Source organism: Xiphias gladius, chromosome 14 (genome assembly GCF_016859285.1).
Source record: "Xiphias gladius isolate SHS-SW01 ecotype Sanya breed wild chromosome 14, ASM1685928v1, whole genome shotgun sequence".
Classification (NCBI taxonomy): Eukaryota; Metazoa; Chordata; class Actinopteri; order Istiophoriformes; family Xiphiidae; genus Xiphias; species Xiphias gladius.
In genome coordinates, this window is record NC_053413.1 from 24827450 (window position 1) to 24845523 (window position 18074).

Below are 18074 nucleotides of genomic sequence, written 5' to 3' on the forward strand. Positions count from 1 at the left end.
GCGTACATGCACCTCTGGTTATGTGTCAGTATTAAGGTAAGAAAACCCGATGGAGACCCAGACAAAAATAATGTACAAGACGTCTAATAAATTATTTATGCAGAGAATATAGTACAACTTCGTCAGGACGCCTCAGAGTCTATTATCAGGCTTATACCATATGATGTGTTCAATTAATCGTTCATATTTTAAATTTCGGTTGGGTTAAGTTTGACCCAGAGGTAGAAGTTAACCAGTACCATAGCACGAAGTAGTGTTGCAATGGTTACCTGCCGTCTAACAAGCCCCGCACACTGATTTAGAGGAGTGGGTTAAAGTACAGACCAACTATGTTTAAGGTGTCCGTTTACACAGTTTTAGGGGGACACTTGCCAGCCAATCGGAAACAAGTATTTTCCATGGCCTCAGCATGATGACAGTCAACTGAGCTACTGCAGATCCAGCTGCCAGAAAGTGGATTCCTACGAGTGGTCGCGGTTGATGAAGGTCAGAGATGATCTAATGTAGCTCTGAGAGTCGGAGTGCTCACTTGGTATGAGAGGTGGAAAGAAAAGAAACGAAAAAAAAGGAACAAGGGAAAGGAAGGATGATGAGCAGATGGAAAGATGGCATCTGGAAAAACATTCAAAGTTTGAGGGCAAGCTGCCACTTTTCCTGGCATGGATGATACACACTATATCTGTTCAAAAGCAGACGCACTTTTACACTTAGCTCCACTTTAAAAAGACTCAGACAGCCACGTGCACGCACACGCGATGCAATGCATTAAAAACATACAGCGTATATTTTTATTCCCAGGATGAGCGCTACACGCAGCCGGTGCGTTTCGCTCCAGCGTATGCTAATAAAAGGGTCCTCGTGTGATGGGCCAGCCATTCCTTCCCGTCTTTAAAAAGCTCCTGTGGAATGGCAGAGATGAGTCACAGCTGCCAGGAGACCACCAGTCATGTTCGGTGGGACACATGGAGTCACTCACACTGGCACTCAAGATCAACTCCTTCATCCGTCCCTCTCTTCCCGGGCCAGGTCTACGACACGTCTGTGAATTAATGTAAAAACTATTAATGCACTGAACAAAACAGAGACCTCGCGTTTTTGTGTAGATGGGAGGGGGGAAGTGAGCTTTTCATATAAAATGAGCAACTTCACAGACATTCTTGAGAACATCTGTGCGGCGAGAATGTTCGGAAGCCACTTCCAGCACAGTTTCTCAGCCTTAGTTTTGGGACAGCGTGCAGGTCTGCAGAGGATTTTCCAAGACTGGTGCTGCTGGAGAAGTTTTCAGCTTTGTGGAGAAGTCCTGTATTTCAGGACCACCAAAGCCACTTTTCACTTGTTGTGTAACACATCTTTACACAGTATCAGATTTACTTTATACACACTCGGAGATGATTGCACACTGGAGATGTGAGAAAGGAGACACAGCACACACACACACACACAAGCTGGGACAAAGAGTGGTCAACCAGACAGAGGTCAAAGAGCTGTCAAACGCAGCAGTCGTGTGATTCTGTCCATTTATCTCCCTCTTCTGTCCCTTCTTGTCCTGCACAAAAATTCACACCCAGTACCAACCAACGGCGTTTTACATCCAACTGATACCGCGAGACACGATTAAAGAAAGGAACGCTTTCATTTAATTTTCCCCACAGCAGCAGCTGAGGTTAACGTCGGCAAACGACGCGGGCTTGTCGGCATCAAGCGCCTCCCCGAGGTCAGGGGTCGGGAGCCAAACGCGCGCAGGGAATCGACAGACATCTATAGACACTTACCCACGACAGACACGTCACCGCTCAGTGGCTGGATTCATTTTTCACGTGCGCGCTAAAAGCCCGCCCACGCGCACACACTCACAGACAGCCACGAACACACATGTGCTCTCAAGCAGACACAAACAGTGAACTCACACACACACACACACACACACACACACACAGCAGGGATGCTGGCCAGCAGAGTCCATGAACTGTGGCTCAGAGCCCCACTTTCCACTGCGTGCTCCACTGGCTCTAAGAGACTGCAAACACTCAGTCATGAGGCTACAGCAAAGCACAGGGGGATTCGGTGGGAGTGGGTTTGCTGCCCACCCGTCAGCTCCCCTGCCACCGTTTCCATACTGTAGTCGATCGACGTCGAACCGCCGGCCCTTTATCAGTATAAAATGTCCCCCTGGACTTCAGTCAGCGTATCCAGTTTGCAGAAGGGATCCAACGATACCAAGCTCGGTGTCATCCATCAGGCCCTACTGGGCTGCCAGCACCTGCTGGCTGTAGCTGACCACTATGAACGGCCATTCAGCCGATCGAGCATTTTGAAGTGGTGGTGGAGCCAGCCGAAGAGACACTGAGATTTAGGAAGCTCAAAGCAAAGAATAACTCTACAGTTTTACTGTTTGCGAAGACTTGAGGCAGAAAAAAGTCTTCAAGTCCGCTTTTAACAGCACTCGTTATTCAAGACCTGCGTGGTGTGTCCAAGACCTGACTTTGATGACTGAGACCAAAGTTTTAATACTTTAATTTTTAGTTAAATAAATAAAGCTCCAAATAAATCCACTAGATTCCCCCCACACACACACACACACACACACACACACACACACACACACACACACACATCAGCGCCGTGTTGCATTCCTTTTGACCTGCGTTTGGCTCGATGTTACCTAAACAGCTGTTGGCAGGTAACATAACCCACTCCAATCCACCTCATTACCACAAATACCGCCTCAGTGCACATTCAATTCCACAATATCTTCACAATGTGCCAAGATAACCAGATGAAGATGAGATTTTAATCACTGAACAAGAGGCTAAGTAAAACGTAGCCGATGCGAGGCCAACACATACGATGGCCTCGAACCCTTTTGCTGTTAATGATCCCATCCTGTGTAGAGTCATCGGGCGGAGGGCTGGGGGGAAACTAAACCAACGTACCAACGAAAGATTCGATGGCGACATTAAGCATCAAAAACTGCCGGTGCTTTGAGAGCCGGCATGTAATCCCTGGGTCACGTATTCCGCTCCTTTACTCCTCCTTTTATGGCGTATTTCCTGACTGGGCTGAGCCAGCACAACGAAATAATCTCTCCACTGACCTGAATGTGTGACAGGTGTGTGGGGAGAAAGCAACGCGTTGAGTAAAAGTCAACTCCTGCGTGCTGTCTCACTTAGTGCTGATTTAGAGAACTTGTATATCTATTCATATTTCAGTTTCCTCCTCAAGCTGACCCGGTTTTTGGTAGGCCTTTGAATGAATAATCCATCTAGAACCTATGCATGTATACGGAACTGTTGTGACGTTCTCTCCTGAAAAACGGTCATTTAGTCGTTCAGACCAAAATGCCAAATCAAATTAATTATGAAACTAGCAGGATTTTGTAACATTTGGGACACGCGGTCCAACAGGAAAACCTCCAGGGCACATGTCCAATTCATGTTAAGATATTTATCAAGCGAAGCTTCTCAAGGTTCTTTGGTTTAAGACAGTTCTTGACTGTCGGTCAAAACAAGCAATTTAAAGACGTCACCTTGAGCGAAGCGGACACGCAAAAGGGCTTTTTCACTGTTTCTAACTAAATGATTGGATAAAAAATAAAAATAAAATAATGAACTGATTGATCAATAATGAAAATCTTCATTACAGCCCTGCTTCAAACATCCAGCTAGTAATGGAAACATCAAATGTTACAAAATATTGATTCAACTTTTAACATCTTGCTTAGTTCCATACAGCACTACATGCGCATTTTTTTAAAAATAGTTTCCATTTCAGTGTTGTCGTTTTTTTCCAGTCAGCCAGACTGTGCAGGGAACTAAAACATTCCCCAAACCCTGAAGGGTTTTGTGTCAGAGCAGTGAGAGTGGTGCAGGCTGGTGTCAGTCAGGCTGAACTGCTGTAGTATATGAAACGTACACAATCTCTGCCATGGAAAACGCCTGTGGGGACGAACGAGATGGGGGATGTGGGGAGATAGCAAGGTGACAGCTCATCGAGAGGGTGCACAGCTACACACACACACACACACACACACACACACACCTGGAGGCCTATAAAACACGCGGTTGACAGAGTTGCCAGAGAGAGTGCTCGCCGCCGACAGCGTAAAAATTCCTTTAAGTTCAACACTGCATCGTGGAAGCCAGAGGTCACGTCTCTCGCTCACACACTTAATTAAATGTAAGTTTTGCTTGAGTTACATTTCACATCAGGGAACTGAAAGTCTTGCCAAAACTTGACTATGTACGCGTTCAGAGACGCACCTCTGAAAATATGAAAACATCGTCCAGTTACCTGTGTAATACTGACACACCACAATTACTGTAAACAAATGAGTGTGTGGTTGAGATGACTGGACTGGCATGCCAGCATTACTGTTTCACAAATGACCGGTCCTAATCACGCGTCTCCTTCCATGGTATATAGTTGTTCTCTCTTTAGATGAGGAAATGAAGGATAATTAAAGTCACTGTTCATCTGGATCTACTAACATCAGGGCTGCAGCTACGAATTGTTTTCATTACTGATAAATCTGTGATCGTTTTTTTTGGACTGCTCACTTGGTCTATAAACTATCAGAGAAGACTAAGAATACCAGCAACTATTCACATTTAAGAAGACCGAATCCGGCAAGTTTAAGCTGCATTTCGCATTAAAGAACAGCATCCTGCTCCTGTTCCGTGACGTAAAGCACCCAAGCAAATTTCCCTCCAAAATCGAACCTGTTGCCGAAAGTTGTAAACGCAGTCGTCACGACAACCGCCGATTTTTTTGTTCATTTTATTTATACAGCGCAAAATCACAGCACGCGTCACCTTTACAGAGCAAGGTCAAGGCCGTACAATGTTCTCCTGGCTAACGATTTCTCAAAGCACAAATGCTACACACACTCCAGCACCGTTCAGTCTATCGAGCAGAATGTACTGAAATATTCGACGACAGGAGAGAATGCGACCCCTGTGACCTCCTGGCTGTCAGTCAGGATGAGATCCCCTCGTCAATCTCACACCTAAACCGGGGGGGAAAAAAAAAAAAAAAAAAAAAAAAATGCACCAAGGGCGTCGGATGAACCAGGCCGCAAGGAAGTAAGATTGTTGTCAGGGGTTTGGCACTGACAGTGCACAAAGTTCAAGCCCTGAAGTCAGAACTTCTGACAGACTTCACATGCAACGCAAAAACAATATTATTTTCGAAGCCCATTCAGAGACCATACTCTGGCCCTTTACTTTCTAGTGAACAGTGTAAGTCTTTACCTAATCCTTGGTCTTCGGACAGAAGTCCGTGTTCGGCATCTCTTAAGTAAAGCACATTGATCTGTTTTCTGATTAGTTTAACAGAAAAGATAATGCGAGCTAATGTAAACATACAGAGGTCTTCGCAGATCAGAGAGATGGTAAACAATGCTATTATCGAAAGCCCAGAAACAGATAAGTGCCGCTTTGGTACACAAGAAATTCTCTTATCTGATTGGTCAAGGAAGCACTTCCTCTGCCTCAGATAGCATCAGAAAAAAAATTGTCGTAACACTAAGGTCTCGTTCCTGAAGTCAGGAAGTATGACCTCCCGATGGTATTTCAGCCTGATGTGAAATATCACAGAAGTCTTGAGAACAAGCCTCCATCATCTAATTCAAATACTTGAGGCACACGTTGCCAATTCCATCAATAACTACAAAACAAACGACAGAGGAAGGTAGGAGGTAACCACCAAAGTTCCTGCATTTTCACCATCAGCACAGCATCATTCGTGTCTTTTCTCAAGCGCCACTCACCCTGTCTTTGTCATCGGCCACATCGCAAAGCACGTCATCCAGGTCGAGGATGCCGCCGTCACCGTGTTCCAACCGATGCACCTGCAGCCAGTAACTAGCATCCTGGAAAGAGAAAAGACATAAACCGGGCTGAAAATCCAACACATGAACTGACACATGCAAAGCTGTGGCTGCAACAAAAGGTTTTTCAACAGACAACAGCACTAAGACTGCAAGGGAGCACAGGACGTCGGTGACAATGAAAACTGAATTTAAGACAATGCGCGATACGATTAATAACAAAATCGTAGATATATGTGCAGTGTGAAATATGGCGTAATATGCAGGGATTGTAAAAACTAAGAAGTAGTATGAGAACAGATTAAGCATTGTAGAATGATTTTAAGCAGCACTGACGAATAACAATGAGGTATAAATTGGAGCATAAATCTCCGACATTCATTCGGTCATTTTTGGCTCTTCAAGCGGGACATTCACAATCACCGGGGCCTGCGGGGAATCCCAGGCACAACTACCGCGTAACTGAGTCCAATTTCTTGTCCAATGTTTTGACATGAACAACGCACGCAAAAGGTCACATTAAATTAGAAGAGGTGGTGATAAAGAAATAGGCAAAGAGGGGGAGACGAAGCAAAATAGGGCAAGCAAAGACTGTGTGTGGGAGTGGGCGAAGGAAGTTGAGTGTCATTGGTATTGGTACAAAGAATGCAGCTCAAAGTTCTTTACATCCAGCACTAATCCATGTTGTGAGAAAATGAGAAGGGCAAACACACAATCATAAATCTGAATTACAGCCACTAGATAATCGTGACAATTTACCTCGGTGTGTCGACTTGTAAAAAAAAAAAAAAACACGCACGAAAAATGACTGTGCACAAGCAACAATAAAGCAAACGACAGCGAGTGCACGTGTGTGGGTTCAGTACTGTAACTTGTGTGGCGGAGTTTTGACTTAAGACCCGATTGTTCGGGCTCAGCCCACACACAGTAGCCCCGAGGGGTTACAGCCGCACAACCCTCTTCCAGGCCGCCGCAGCACATGCAGACGGGCACCAGGCACATCATGGAGAGATAATAACAGTTTGGATGTGTTTAACTCACAGAGTAACACTAGATAAAGGGCTTCCCTGGGACAAAAGAACGGGAGATACCTGAAAAGCTAAATGGGGAGAGAGAAGAAAAAAAAAAAAAAATGATCAAAGGATAAAGAGAGGTGGCAAGAAGACAGCGGTACAGGAAAATGTAGAAAGACGTGCAAAAGAAATCAGTGAATTTAGGTCATTTTGATTCTGTTCATATAAAAGTTTTTTGATATCGTTATTGTGTAAATATAGTATGTGAAAGGTAAAATGCAAGTATGCATGCACCATTAAGTCGCTGTAAATAACAAATTTTATTTTTCCAAAAATACCGTACATGACTGACGGTGACCTCAGGTGAGTGCAGTGCAAAAACGTCCTCAGAAACGACGAGCGGGACGGGGTTTGTAAACGCGTAAATCCCCCGTGTTTGTATTTAAAGTGGGAGAGAAATATGTAAGACCGAAATCACATGGGGGGGGGGGGGAGCCACGGAGAGCGAGAGAATTAAAAAGCAGAAGGTTACACTAGTGTTTTTCCGTGGGTCGTCTCCTGTCAGCTACATGCCCAGACTGTCAGACTGCTGTGACAGATGTCACGGCTTGTGACAGCCTGTGTCACTTTGTGTGACCCCCCAACACCGAGACCGAGACCCTGTGGATTCCAGCGGATGGAAGGCTCGGTGTGAAAAAATCGGAATGTACACAGTAACACAGAGACAAGCACCTCGCTGTCCCGCTGGAAACGCCCTGCTCTTCAAGAGGTTCGCCGTTCGGCAAAGTTTTTCTTCCGGGGTTTAGGGCCACAGCCTGGACTCCTAGTAGGGATGGGCCTTGTTGATGTTTTCCTGTACACACACTCTTGCTAATGACACATCTGTAATCAAACGCCGACAAAGCGTCTGTGTCATCAAACTGTAGGTTTGTTTTTTGGTTGTTTTTTGTTTTTTTAAAAAGGAAACTTATTCTTTTGCAATTGCCAAAAGATAAAATGTAACTTTAGATTAAAAAAATAAAAAGTTGGTCTCTCCAGGGCAGAACTGCTGGAAATCAAAGCTACGCTGTCAAACTCTTATCTGACGCAGAAAGTGCAGGAAGTAGCCAATGTTCACTAGATCTGCATCTGTCAACAACGTAATGCAAACAAATTACTGTAGGTTTCTGTGTGTATACGAGCTGGTTTTCAAGTTGCTGGGATCTGTCATTTTGTAGGTTCCAAAGTAGCTGTTTTAAAAATAGGGCCAGGATGTAAAACTTATCTGGTTGTTAGGAGTATTGGAAAATGAGGCCACGAATCGCTGCCTTTAATCAATTTCAGCAAAAGCACGTTTCAGTTATTTGTTTTGAACGATTGGAAACATCTCCCGAAAACCATAAAACCTAAACAAGCTGATTTATGGCACAAGAACACTAACAAACTCTATGCTGAGCATTCAAACACCATATTGGTTACATGCTTCAGGATCCGACTTTTACACATCAAACCCCGTCGTGTCCATGTGAGAATTACCCAACTGCCCTGTAAAAAAAAAAAAAAAAAAAAATTATTTAAGTGTATGTTATGCATCTTTTAAGGAGTAAAAATGTGCCCAAACATTGAGAAGCTAAAATGAAAATGAAAATTTTCTAGTCGCCGTACTTGGAAAACGTCAGATACGGTACGTGTCACGTCTGTGATGCCAGATCCTTACACGTGTGACCTGACGCATCATGCACGCGGACAACAAAAGGATGAGAGTTCCCGCCTGTGGACCCCAGGCTTGTGTTTTAAGGTGGTGTTGCTATGTGCGTCCGTGAGGGCACTGGACGTTGCCCATACCAGCTTCCTGTAACATGTATCTGCTGGGAGTGGGAAGACGCAGGCCACATGACGGCGTGCGTAAAATATTGTGTGTGTTTTACTGCGTCGTTCAGCGGGGGCAGGTTCGCCCGGTAAAAATAGCTCGCAGCGAATGCCACGGTGCCGAACTTAAGACGGGGGACCCCAGTCACATAGTAAGCAAGGTTTTAGCATGCAACAGAGGGAAAACAACACACACACACACACACACACACACGCACACACACACACACACACACAGCGCTCTGATGCGACAACTCCACTTAAAAATGGATTCACGCTGCTCTTTAGACTCTTGACTTTACCGTCTCTAAAGTCTCATATGCGTTTGAAAAGCAGATAATACAAACTTATTAACAAACTTCACACCCTTCACTCTCTCGGTCCCTCGGGGCCTAATTGAGGTTCCCGTGACGCTAATCTGACAGACCCCTCTCGTTTAAGTCCCGCATAAAACCTGAGATCTGGAATCAGATCAAAGGAGGCATTGCCTGCTGAAGCCCTCGTCAGCGCAACAGACCTGGAGGCGGGCCAAGGTCAACGCGCCGTCTGCGGGGGGAAGCCCGGCACTGCACTACGGACAGCCAGGCAGTCCCGAGGTGCTCGCGGCTCTGCGACAGCACCGTTAAAAAGGAAGAGCCACAAAGAGATCCGTGGCCACAACCACAGAAAACCTCACTCGACTAACTATACAATACGTTTTCTTTCAAAACATGTAACAAAAACTTAATTCTTCTATTGACTGAGATTGAGAACAATCCCAAGTGATACTGGATCATTTTGCGGCTGATACTGATGATAGAGAATAAAAACTATTCCACTGAAATAGTCTTGGCCGACGGAGGTTTTGGGTGTGAAGTGTGCCGGGCCTCCAAAATCCAGCATCAGAATATATCAGGCATCCAACATATTGAAAAGATTCTCTTTTGTGCTAAATTTCATTTGATGCTAATGACTTCATGAAAATATAAAGTAATTTATACAACTGTGCACATTTAAGCAGTTTGGTTACAGCGAAGAGCAAGCATCGACGGTTGAAGTGTTAAAATATAGTGGACTGATGTTCTTACAAACATTTTTACTAACTCACAGTATATGATGGCGGATGGGTGAAGGCCGCTGGGTGGCACTAGAACATGTCCAGTGCCATTCCGTTTATATGGGACACATGTAACTCAAGGCATGGTGAGATAGCAGGCGATGTCAGAAAACCGGATGGGTCAAAAGTTGAACATGTTTAACTTGAAGCACATAAGAGCAGACTTTGCCCAAACCTGAGAATGTTCCAACTAATACATTCCACCTGGGAGCTCTGCGGTGATAAAAAGAAAGCGACGTAACGGTGGGCCAGGAAGCTTCGGTTCTCACCTGTGGAGGAACAGATCGTTACTGGAGTTTCCGGGATTCCTCCATCACATGAGGCTTGCCTCCAAGACAAAGGGTGCAAACAGAAATGAGGCGCTGCCTGGGACAACGTCAAGCAAACTGTCCGAAGGTGGAAGGTCGCACCCACCAGGGCCAGCCCGGGTTACGTAAACACTGATCCTCAGCTCAGACGGTACCGCAAACCAACACTGTAGAACGCACAGCGGCGGTCTAGAACTCAAGAGGCCTTTTCAAATCAAAGCACCAAATAGTTGCCCAGCGCAATAAACACAGCCTGAGTTTATTATGGTAACAGTGACTCTGATCATTACCGGCAAGTTCCACGGCCTCAGACTACATACTGACACGTGCCGTCATAGGTGCAGCGGGGAGCTGTACACATCAGCAACATGTCTGTGGAAGATCTCAACTCAGACTTCCCGTCCGATGAGAGCGACTATGAAGCCGAGCAGAGTCTGGGTGACAGTGAAAACGATGACAACGATGAGGCGAGTTACTCGGAGCTTGTCCACCTGCACAACAGTCTAATGTGCTTTGAGCACATCTACGCCAACAACGCGATGATAGACGTGCAGGTAGGGCAGCTACTGATCATTTCAAATCGATTAATCTAGCCACTGTTCTTTCAATGAACTGATTATTAATTAGTTATTAAATATGTCTCTTCAAATTCCTTTTCAGCAGAACGAGGACGAGGCTTGGTGGTCAAACTTCGACTCCGACAGCGTAAGCTCGGAGTTGCCTCTCATCCGGGACTTTATCGACAGTGTTTTTGAAGACGTGTTCTCCGCAAATTCCTCCGAGTCATATTCTGCCGATGGCTCAAGCTCTGACGCGGAGGATCCTGGCGGGAGCTACATGCGGGATTTTGTCCGGCTGCGCGAAGAACTCGCCCCCACTTCCTCCTCCTCCTACTGCTCGTCCGCTGCCTCGGAGGGTACAGATGGACAGACGCTGAACGCAGACAATCTGGACAACTGACCGTGAAGCCGTGAGCAACTATCTAATAAACAACTGCATGGTCATCTTGCAAAACACTTTCATTTTAGGAGAGGTTGTCAGCCAATGGTCATGGGTCCACATTATCAGAGTGTTAAAAATGCCACGTTGTGAGCTGTAGGATTCCTCATTTCTAAAGCGTTTGACTTTTAAAGCATCACTTTTTGGTGATAACAGGCTTTTTTTTTGTTTTGTTATGATTTGGTTGCTGCAAACCACCTGTACTGCACATGACACCTGCCAGCCATTAATAAATGACCTCAGAGGTGTTTATAAGCAGTTGATTCCTGACAAGTATGCTTAGAAAAGACAAAATCCATTTTTTTTTTCCTCAAAATTGAACAACCAACATGGCCTCCTCACAGCAAACAGTAAGTTAAGATATCTAAAATATCAATATCCTGCTTTTCCTGTGGCTGTAATAATCCAATTCATGAACGTATGGAGACAAGGGGGGAAAAAATGAGAAGGGTTTGGAGAGAATTAATAAAAAGAACTGGAGTTCCTAAGTAGCGAGATGATTCTGGGCTGTCACATACACTGGGAAGTATCTAGGTGAAACATCCCGTTTTCTTCAGTCTGAACGCAACTTTACACTTTATCCGCTGTAAATTTGGCACTGATCGCACAAAAAGTGAATTCTTCCTCCTTTGTACCCAAAAAGAAATGACCCTTTCGGGCCAGGAAGCAATGCAGCAATGTTGTGCCAAACCCAGCCTGGTGATACACAGTGATACAACGCAGTGTGGGAGCCTGTACGTTGGTGTTCTTGGTCGTGACTTTACGTGTAACTGCTGCAGAAACATTTGAAATAATCAGTTTTACTTTTTTCACATTTTTCTATTCTGTCCTCTGTAGCTCTCTCAGTTGTCTTATCATTTTTACTCTTTCAGGTCCATCTCTATTACACACGTAGTCTCACCCTTTCCGCTGTCCTCCGTCAGTCACTTTCAATCATTTTTACCTCTTTTCCAGTCCCTCCCACCGGTCTCATTCGCCCCCATTTCCACCTCACACTCCTCCTCTGCCTCTTTGTCCTTATAAAACTTTAACAGAACGGTGTCCTACACTTGACACACGCTTCATATTCCAAAAAAAAAAACACCGCAGTGAACTATCTATCCAGCTCACTGTAACCCTGCAGTGCTGCATCGATGCAGGTTTACAGCGGATCACACCGCATTTCTTGTGTAACTCTTAAGTTGCAGGTTTAGCGTGACACCGTTTTGTACTCTCCCGAGTGCCGCAGCCTCCCATCCTCCTCCCTCTCACTTCGGTTAGAACGTAGGGGGTGAAAAACGACACGTGGAACGCAGAGGATCTGAAAGAATAATTAAGTGATTGTAGATTTAGGATTAGGGCTGGAGATGGGGGGGGGGTACTTAAAACCAAGGCCAGATGGAGGAAGTCACTATAAGGCAATAAGATGGTGGAAGCTGCTAAAATTAAGGCAACATGGCACTTATCTTGTGTTGGGTCAAAAAAAAAAAAAAAAAAGACACAACCTGATACAATCTGTGCTAACACATGCTTTATCCTCACAGCAGGCAACACTGATGAACAATGGCTTACGAACATACAGTAGGCTTATTGTCACTTAACTTCAAGTGCGTGATTCCTGGTGGTATCTATATACAGCATCTACCCTCAAAAGGACAAATGGCATCCAACAGTGCAGGTATTTTTTGGTTTCATCTTACTGAGGTTTTCGGATCTCTTCCCTAGACCGCCATCAAAGTGGAGTTGAACGGACAGTTGTCACCATTTGCTACGTCCCGCAGAACATACAAATGGACTGATGGAGAAAGAAAAGAATGGCGGAACCTCACTGTGATCAGTTACATCTTTCAACCAGCAAAACAAAGTCAAAATTTATGGTTGTTATCTTATTATAGAAGGAAGCCAGTGAAATGCTAATTCAGTTTATAGTTAGATCATCTAAACGTGCAATTCAAAGCTAGATGTCAAAATCCAAGGTTCAATTTACCGCACCTTTGCCTCATGACTTCCTACCATGATTTACAAAAAAAAAAAAAAAATCATGGTTTATAAAAATATATTTATAAAAATCATGTCTATTTATAAAGATCATTTCCATGATTTTTCGTAAATCATGGAAATGACTGCTCAGTGACCGTGACTGGCTGCTGCTGGAAGTCATGAGTCAGTGAACACCAAACACCAAACCTTTGACAACTGCAAAACCCTATACTCACAACATAAGGTAGAATAAAACAGGAATTCGAAACAGTGTTAAAACATATTCCACAGGAAGATAAAAGATGTTTAAAAAGAAACCAAAAGAGCCATTAGGACAATTGAAAATTCTCGTCGTACTGTTTAATCCCTCGAAGAATAAAACAGAGAGCATACTACTTGGGAACTTGTGGGGATAGGTGCGCTGAAGCTCAGGAGTCTGGCAGTGTAACTAGAAATCTCCCGTCTTTGAAATCCCAGAGTCAGCGAGAAAAGTTGAAATGGGATGTGTAAATAGGTATGATGCCGACCTCAGCCGCGACTCACAGGTCAGAAGCGAGGCTGCGATCTTGTATTCGTGTCAGCCTAAGACTTGATGAGGTGTGACCGGGCATCTGAAAAGGAACTGAAAACACCCAACTGCTCAGGAGGGGGACCGTGTTTGTAACGGGCAGCTCAGGCGTGATTAGAAAAAGAAAAAGCTTGTTTTTGAGGTTACCCTCACTGGACGAATAAAGTTTAACTCCTTCTTGTTCCCTCAAGACATTCGAGAACGTCTTCAAAAGAGCTGATAACTTAACGCCTTTTAAAAAATGTGCTCAACTTCCAGGTGTGATCGGTTTGCCACTTTTTCCCCCCCCAAACAGAGTGTATCTGGACTGCCACCAAATTTATCTGGCAGGCAAACATCTCCCTCCTCCACTCATCAAGTCTGACGAATCACGTCTGATGTTCGGATGTGCGCACGACTGCAGCGGGGCCACACAATGCACGCGACCTCGCGCCGCGGGGTCAAAGCAAGGTGGAAGTAGGAGACAAAGGAGCCTTTCAGTGAAGTGTAATGACACCAGTGAGGAGAGAGGTGGAAATTGGAAAATGCCATTCAAGTGCTGCGTGATGTGTGGAAAACCAAAGACAGATTCCCGTGCAAAGACAGACGTTTCGGTGCGGCAGCGGTGACAAGGAACTACAACCTCTCTGCTACTATGTGTGTAGGCTCCAAGCGTCATCTCAAAAACAAAATGTTCTGAGTTGTCAACTGTCAGTTTTCAAAACTTGCCACTTTCAGGAGAAAAAAAAAAAATTTAAATCATGAATTCAAATTTCTAGCTTGAATGTAATATGAATACATGTCCTACTGATCCCCCTTCACATTTCTCATTTGATTAGGGTTTTTATTTCAAGGGACTTTTATTTTGACTGATGTATGTGCAGCCTTCTAATAAAGTTTGATCACAGGGTATTGTCTAACTCTTTCAAAAGAATATCACAGCGGACTAAAATTAAAACCTTCAGCTGGGGCGCCAGAACATGAGATCATGGATAGACGCCGTCCTATGGGCTGCCATCCACGTCACCGTTCATATCCTCTGACTGACTGACTGACTGACTGACTGACTGACGGCGTAGCGCCGTCACCCCTGCACAATTCAAGTGCCAGACATTCCTCCCCGTATAAGTGCCAAGTGGAATTCAATGGCCTGGACCACTGCCAGGCTCGCCGCTTGCCATTTACGCTCACCAGAATTAACAACTGCCCCGTCCGGCTGTGCTGGGCTGCGTGTGGGGCAAAGGCTACGGTCCCTAGATATAAATATTATGTCTGCATGGGAAGAAGGGGTAAGAGGTTTCAATCAAGGCCGCAAGGAAACACAGCAAGAGAGGAGTGAGGAGGCTGCCAAAGGTCTGTGACTGCATCCAAACGTCAACACTTCTTCACTTCACTTTTTATTTTTCTCTCCATCACCTCATATCCTCATCTGTCTCTCCACACACACACACACACACACACACACACACACACACACACACACACACACACACACACACGTCTTTCCTTCAATCAAAGTACGAAACAGAAATTCCTAACGCAGATGTTAATAAGCAAATGCTAAAGAGTGGAGGCAGAGCTTTTGGGGTTTCTACCAATTTTAACTCAGAAGTTTTCAGGCAGATTTAATGTACCCACACATCCAAACGTTGCGTGCCATGCTGCAAAAAGACAACTGCACATCACCACAGTAAAGGAAGATACTCGTGACGCTGACATCTCAGCTCCGAAAAGGCTTCTGGCAACCGAAAATAAAGAGAACAATGGCGAGAAACTGTCGTTCAAAATCCAAACTGCACCCATTCCCCATTGTATTATAAACCATTTTTATCCATTTAATTAATGGTAAAAACTAACAGATGTTTTCATTTTGAATTAACCAAAAAATTGGAACACTTTAAGAAACACACTTCAAATTGAGAACCAGATTTATAGAGCACATACCCACTTTAATGACAGATAAACATGAGCGTAAAGGGATCGCACACAAAACCATAATGACAAACACAGGGACTTCAAAGACAGACTTCCCGGTTGTCACATCTTTCTTTCTCCCATCTATCCCTCCATACTGTGCATTCTCATCTGTTACATACGAGGTGCTCCACCGCAACCATTCAACCGTTACAGCCGTTGTGCCGAGGTCGGTGCTCTACCACTCAATCCATCCGTGTTCTCGACCCTTGCGTCCTTTCATTCAGCCCCGCTGATGTTTGCCCTGTCGTCTAACAGAAACAGAGACGGAGGGGAGAAAGGGAAAGCCGAGACAGAAACCAGAGAGAAACAGCGGCATAGGCAAACATCTCAGTGGCACCAGGCCACATACAGAACAATGTCGCCTTTTAAAGAAAGCCCCGTATCTGATCAAAACAGGCAACCACTTCACAGTTTAACGTACTACACTCTAAAAATAGTAGAAATTACACCGCGTACGAGCGGACATTCAAACGGAGGCAGGTAGGATTACTCAGCAGACTTTATTCAGCACATTAAGCTTCAAATGCACCAAACAAGGGCATCTTTATTTCCACTTCATCATGAGCGAACCACAGTTTGTGTTCAGTGGGGGGGGAGTAGAGCGCTCCTCATCATGTGAGTTACTGATTTGATGAAACAGAATCAAACAAAAGCAACCTGTGCAGAAGGCAAAAGAACGAGGTCGATCTCACGTGCGGTGCGCCAAGGGACACGAGCAGAAGATTTCAGCCTGTAGCCTGATTAACGTAATGAATAATAAAACAAATCACACAGCAGGCTCGTGTCTTTAGCCTCCTGTGCACTGAAAACTCAAGGCGGCCCGAGGAGACGACAGGACGGAGAGGTAGAGAGGGTAGACAGAGGCGGTCCACAGGGCTGGGAAGTACGGGAGACAGCGCGGTTTCACAGGAGAGAGAAAGAGAGAGAAGGTAAATTGACGAGGCCGCAGTTCTCAAAACAAACCGAATCACCCCGATGGATACTTCATTCCCCCGTTGTTCCATGAAGATCTCCTCTCTTTTTCCAGATTACACTAAAAACTTCTTTCCATCACAGTAATTTGGAATTTTTAGTCTCACACCGCCTGCACTTAGGAATCACACTTAAACTTCTTCTAACAGATCAGTCTCTCTAATGTGCTGCAACTTTGAGCTCTTCTAGACTTTGCATGTTTGCCGACCATTTACTAATGCATTTGCAGCGAGTTCTGATTTTTTGCATGCGTTTTCTTACTGTTCCAGGCGGCCATTGGCTTTTCTGTTTATTTCCATGAGACATGACACGTGGACAGAAACCGGCGGCTGCCCACAAAAGGTAGAAAAAGCACATTCCAATCTCTAAATCGCAGCAGCTGGGGTAGCAAAATGATAAGCTGTGATTCGTAGTAAATGGGCTAAAAATGAACAGCAATGTATTCCGTACTTGTGTCATACACAACCACAATCCCACGCTCATACCTTCATCAATTCATTTGCTTTTGGCCCCTGCGACAGCAGTAAGCAGCTTAGTAGAGGAAACACAGTAGGGGCTTTTAGGGATCAACAGTTGAACAAATCACCACAGTGACCTTCACACAGGTTGTACATTAACTGGCTGATGCTGAAAATCAATGGCATCAGAGAGGATGCTGGGAGCATGTGTTTTCTCACCAAACAGTGGTGAAAAAGAGATAAGAGGCGAGAGGGTTCAAAGAATCTGAATCTCTCACATTATCTACATTTTTAACCGGTGACTGGTTTTTTCTTTTTCTCTCCTTCTTGTGTCTTTTCTGTGTGTGTGTGTGTGTGTGTGTGGGGGGGGGGGGGGGGATAAAACATGTTTTAAAATCTATCTGCCATGCTAATAAAGCTTCATTGAATTGAATTAAAACTGAAATTGAACTTCACTTGAATTTATTGCACTAACCACGAAAACCACACACTCACATTTAAAAAAAAAAAAAATGAAAAAAAAAAAATGAAAAAAAAAAATCAGAAACTGCATTAATGTAATTTCATTTCTATTTTTTTTCCTGGTGATTTTTGGTGTGTCTGTAGTGACACACTGTGAAACAGGAAGGAAAACCACACAAAACACATCCTCTATAATGACATGAATGTACAACACTCTGCTATTGTTAGCAGTGCCTTTTTTTTTCTCTTTTAAAAAAAACAGACAGACTAGCAAGGCCGATTTTTTTTTTTTTCTTCCGTGTAGCATTTATTGATCTGACTTTATGGGTTTGGGTTTTTCCTCAACGGAACCTGCGTGTCAGCGCCAGAGAAGCTGCCGCAGACACAGAGCAGTTCCCAGAGCAACTCGTGGCTACCGGCGAACTTTAGACAAGCTGTCTAACACTGCAGCTCCCTTGGTCTGCAGCTACGAGTGTTCTGGCAGGGTGATTCACATATGCAATTTGTTTAATAAGGGACTTTGCAAAAGACGCAGCCTGTGGTTGATATTCAGAGTGAAGCACGATGGCCACGGCACAGTCCTTAGAAAAGTTCCCATGCTGAAATAT

At 44.6% G+C, this 18074-nt stretch overlaps 1 protein-coding gene across 10 annotated transcripts in view; it reads right to left on the bottom strand.

Moving 5' to 3' along the window:
- Positions 1-18074, bottom strand: part of LOC120798511 (partitioning defective 3 homolog) — a 233714-nt gene that overhangs the window by 189685 nt on the left and 25955 nt on the right. For 7 of the 10 annotated variants that reach the window (XM_040142802.1, XM_040142801.1, XM_040142799.1 and 4 more), the window contains exons 2-3: positions 5768-5869; positions 977-1039 (exon numbers count right to left, since the gene is read on the bottom strand). In XM_040142802.1, the coding sequence (XP_039998736.1) occupies positions 977-1039; positions 5768-5869 (165 nt within the window). The remainder of the gene's footprint in view (positions 1-976; positions 1040-5767; positions 5870-18074) is intronic. The other 3 variants (XM_040142808.1, XM_040142806.1, XM_040142803.1) reach the window with 1 other exon arrangement.